Source organism: Mandrillus leucophaeus, unplaced genomic scaffold (genome assembly GCF_000951045.1).
Source record: "Mandrillus leucophaeus isolate KB7577 unplaced genomic scaffold, Mleu.le_1.0 Scaffold541, whole genome shotgun sequence".
NCBI lineage: Eukaryota > Metazoa > Chordata > Mammalia > Primates > Cercopithecidae > Mandrillus > Mandrillus leucophaeus.
In genome coordinates, this window is record NW_012105820.1 from 356,323 (window position 1) to 358,935 (window position 2,613).

The 2,613-nt window shown below is 47.6% G+C and overlaps 1 protein-coding gene across 1 annotated transcript in view; it reads left to right on the forward strand.

The window, feature by feature from the left end:
• Positions 1-2,613, forward strand: part of KIAA0100 (KIAA0100 ortholog) — a 59,845-nt gene that overhangs the window by 31,423 nt on the left and 25,809 nt on the right. The window contains exons 23-24 of the mRNA XM_011997552.1: positions 13-134; positions 277-479. Of these exons, the coding sequence (XP_011852942.1) occupies positions 13-134; positions 277-479 (325 nt within the window). The remainder of the gene's footprint in view (positions 1-12; positions 135-276; positions 480-2,613) is intronic.

The following is a 2,613-nucleotide window of genomic DNA, read 5'->3' on the forward strand; positions in this document are numbered from 1 at the left end:
TTCTTTGTTCAGTGTTATGCTCTCTTGTTGCCAGGTACATTATTGGGCCTCATTTGCCCAGCAACGGGGCATCCAGATTGAGTGCAGTCAGGGCCATGTCTTTACTCGGGGGACTCAGCGGCTTATACCTCAAGGTAAAATCAAAGAGTCCTTTCATTTCTCCTATCCTGTTCCTTGGTGTTTTTCCCTTTCTCAGTTCCATTCCCCTCCTCCATCTCTGTCTTACACTATCCTCTGAACTGGTCAGCATGGTCTCTGTGTGCCTCTTTTTCTCAGCAGGCACAGTAATGCGGCGCCTTATCTCTGATTGGAGTGTTACCCAGATGGTGAGTGACCTAAGTCAGGTGACCGTTCACCTGATGGCCTCACCCACTGAAGAGAATGCTGATCACTGTCTTGATCCTTTGGTAACAAAGACCCACCTGCTGAGCTTATCCTCCCTCACCTACCAACGGCATAGCAATCGCACAGCTGAGGAGGTACTGCCTGACACAGTTTCTTTATTACCTTGTTTATATTAGTAGGTATCTCAGCCTACTTGGACTGCCATAACAAAATACCAGAGACTGGGAGGCTTATATAACAAAAATTTATTTATCAGTTTGGAGACTGGGAAGTCCAAGATTAGGGTGCCTGCATGGTTGGGTTCTGGTGAGGGCTGTCTTCTTGGCTTGCAGATGACTGCCTTGTCTCTGTCCTCACATGGCAGAGAGGGAGAGAGAGCACAAGTGTGCATGAGTGCTCTGGTTTCTCTTATTGTAAAAACACTAATTCTGTCATGAGTGCCCCACCCTCATGATCTCATGTCATTACCTCCCAAAGGCCCATCTCCAGATACCATTACATTGGGGGTTAGGACTGCAACATGTGAATTTGGGGGGAACACAATAAAGTCCATAGGAGTAGGTTGCAGGTGAAGTCCCTGATAATGTTTCTCATTATATTCCAAGCGTGTATGTCATTACTTTATGACAAACTCACTTGGTTTAGCTGTATCAGCATCCCTCTTTTAGAAAATACCTTTTCTTTCTCTCCTAAAAATAGTATCTTACTCTTTAGGAAATAGAGTAAAATTTTTTCCTAACACTGAAAAAAAATTGGTACGGACTTTTCCCCCAATTAGGGAAGGATTTTAAGTTGAAATTCTCAAGTCATTTAAAATACAGTGGGGGAGGGCTGGGTGCGGTGTCTCATGTCTGTAATCCCAGCACTTTGGGAGGCCGAGGCGGATGGATCATTTGAAATCATGAGCTCGAGACCAACCTGACCAACATGGTGAAACCCCATCTCTACTAAAAAAACAAAAAAATTAGCTGGGGATGGTGGCGCATGCCCGTAGTCCCAGCTGCTCGGGAGGCTGAGGCAGGAGAATCTCTTGAAACTGGGAGGTGGAGGTTGCAGAGAGCCGAGGTCTCACCACTGCACTCCAAGCTGGGCGACAGAGCAAGATGCTGTCTCCAAAATACAAAAAACAAAACAAAACAAATAAAATACAGTGGGGGCTGGGCTCAGTGGCTCACACCTGTAATCCCAAAACTTTGGGAGGCTGAAGCAGGTGGATTGCTCAAGCTCAGGAGTTTGTGAGACCAGCCTGGGCAACATGTGGAAACCCTCTCTCTACCAAAAATACAAAAAATTATCTGGGTGTGGTGGCATGTGCCTGTGATCCCAGCTACTCGGGAGGCTGAGGTGGGAAGATGACTGGAGTCTCGGAAATCGAGGCTGCAGTGAACCGTGATCGTGCCACTGCACTCCAACCTGGGTGACAGAGTGAGACCCCATCTCAAAAATAAATAAATAGGCAAGGTATGTTGATGGCTCATGCCTGTAATCCCAGCACTCTGGGAGGCCAGGGTGGGTGGATCCCTTGAAGTCAAGAGTTCCAGACTAGCCTGGGCAACATGGTGAAACCCTTTCTCTACAAAAAATGCAAAAAAATTAGCTAGGCATGGTGGCGTGCACCTGTCATCCCAGCTACTCAGGAGGCTGAGGTGGGAGGATGGTTTGAGCCCAAGAGGCAGAGGCTGTGAGCCAGGATTGCACCATTGAGGCTGGGTGCAGTGGCTCACACCTGTAATCCCTACACTTTGGGAGGCTGAGGCAGATGGATCACTCGAGGTCAGGAGTTTGAGACCAGACTGGCCAACATGGTGAAACCCTGTCTCTACTAAAAATACAAAAATTAGGCCAGGTGTAGTGGCTCACGCCTGTAATCCCATCACTTTGGGATGCCAAGGTGGGCGGATCATTTGAGGACAGGAGTTTGAGACCAGCTTGGCCAATATGGTGAAACCCCATCTCTACTAAAAAATACAAAAATTTGCTGGGTGTGGCGGCGGGTGCCTGTAATCCCAGCTACTCGAGAGGCTGAGGCAGGAGAATCTCTTGAACCCGGAAAGTGGAGGTTGCAGCCAGCCAAGATCGTACCACTGCACTTCAGCCTGGGTGACAGAGTGAGACTCTATTTCAAAAAAAATAAAAAATAAAAATAAATAAATAAATAAACAAGCCAGGTGTGGTAGCACATACCTGTAATCCCAGGTGCTTGGAGACTGAAGCATGAGAATCGCTTGAACCCGGGAGGCGGAGGTTGCAGTTAGGCAAGATCATGCC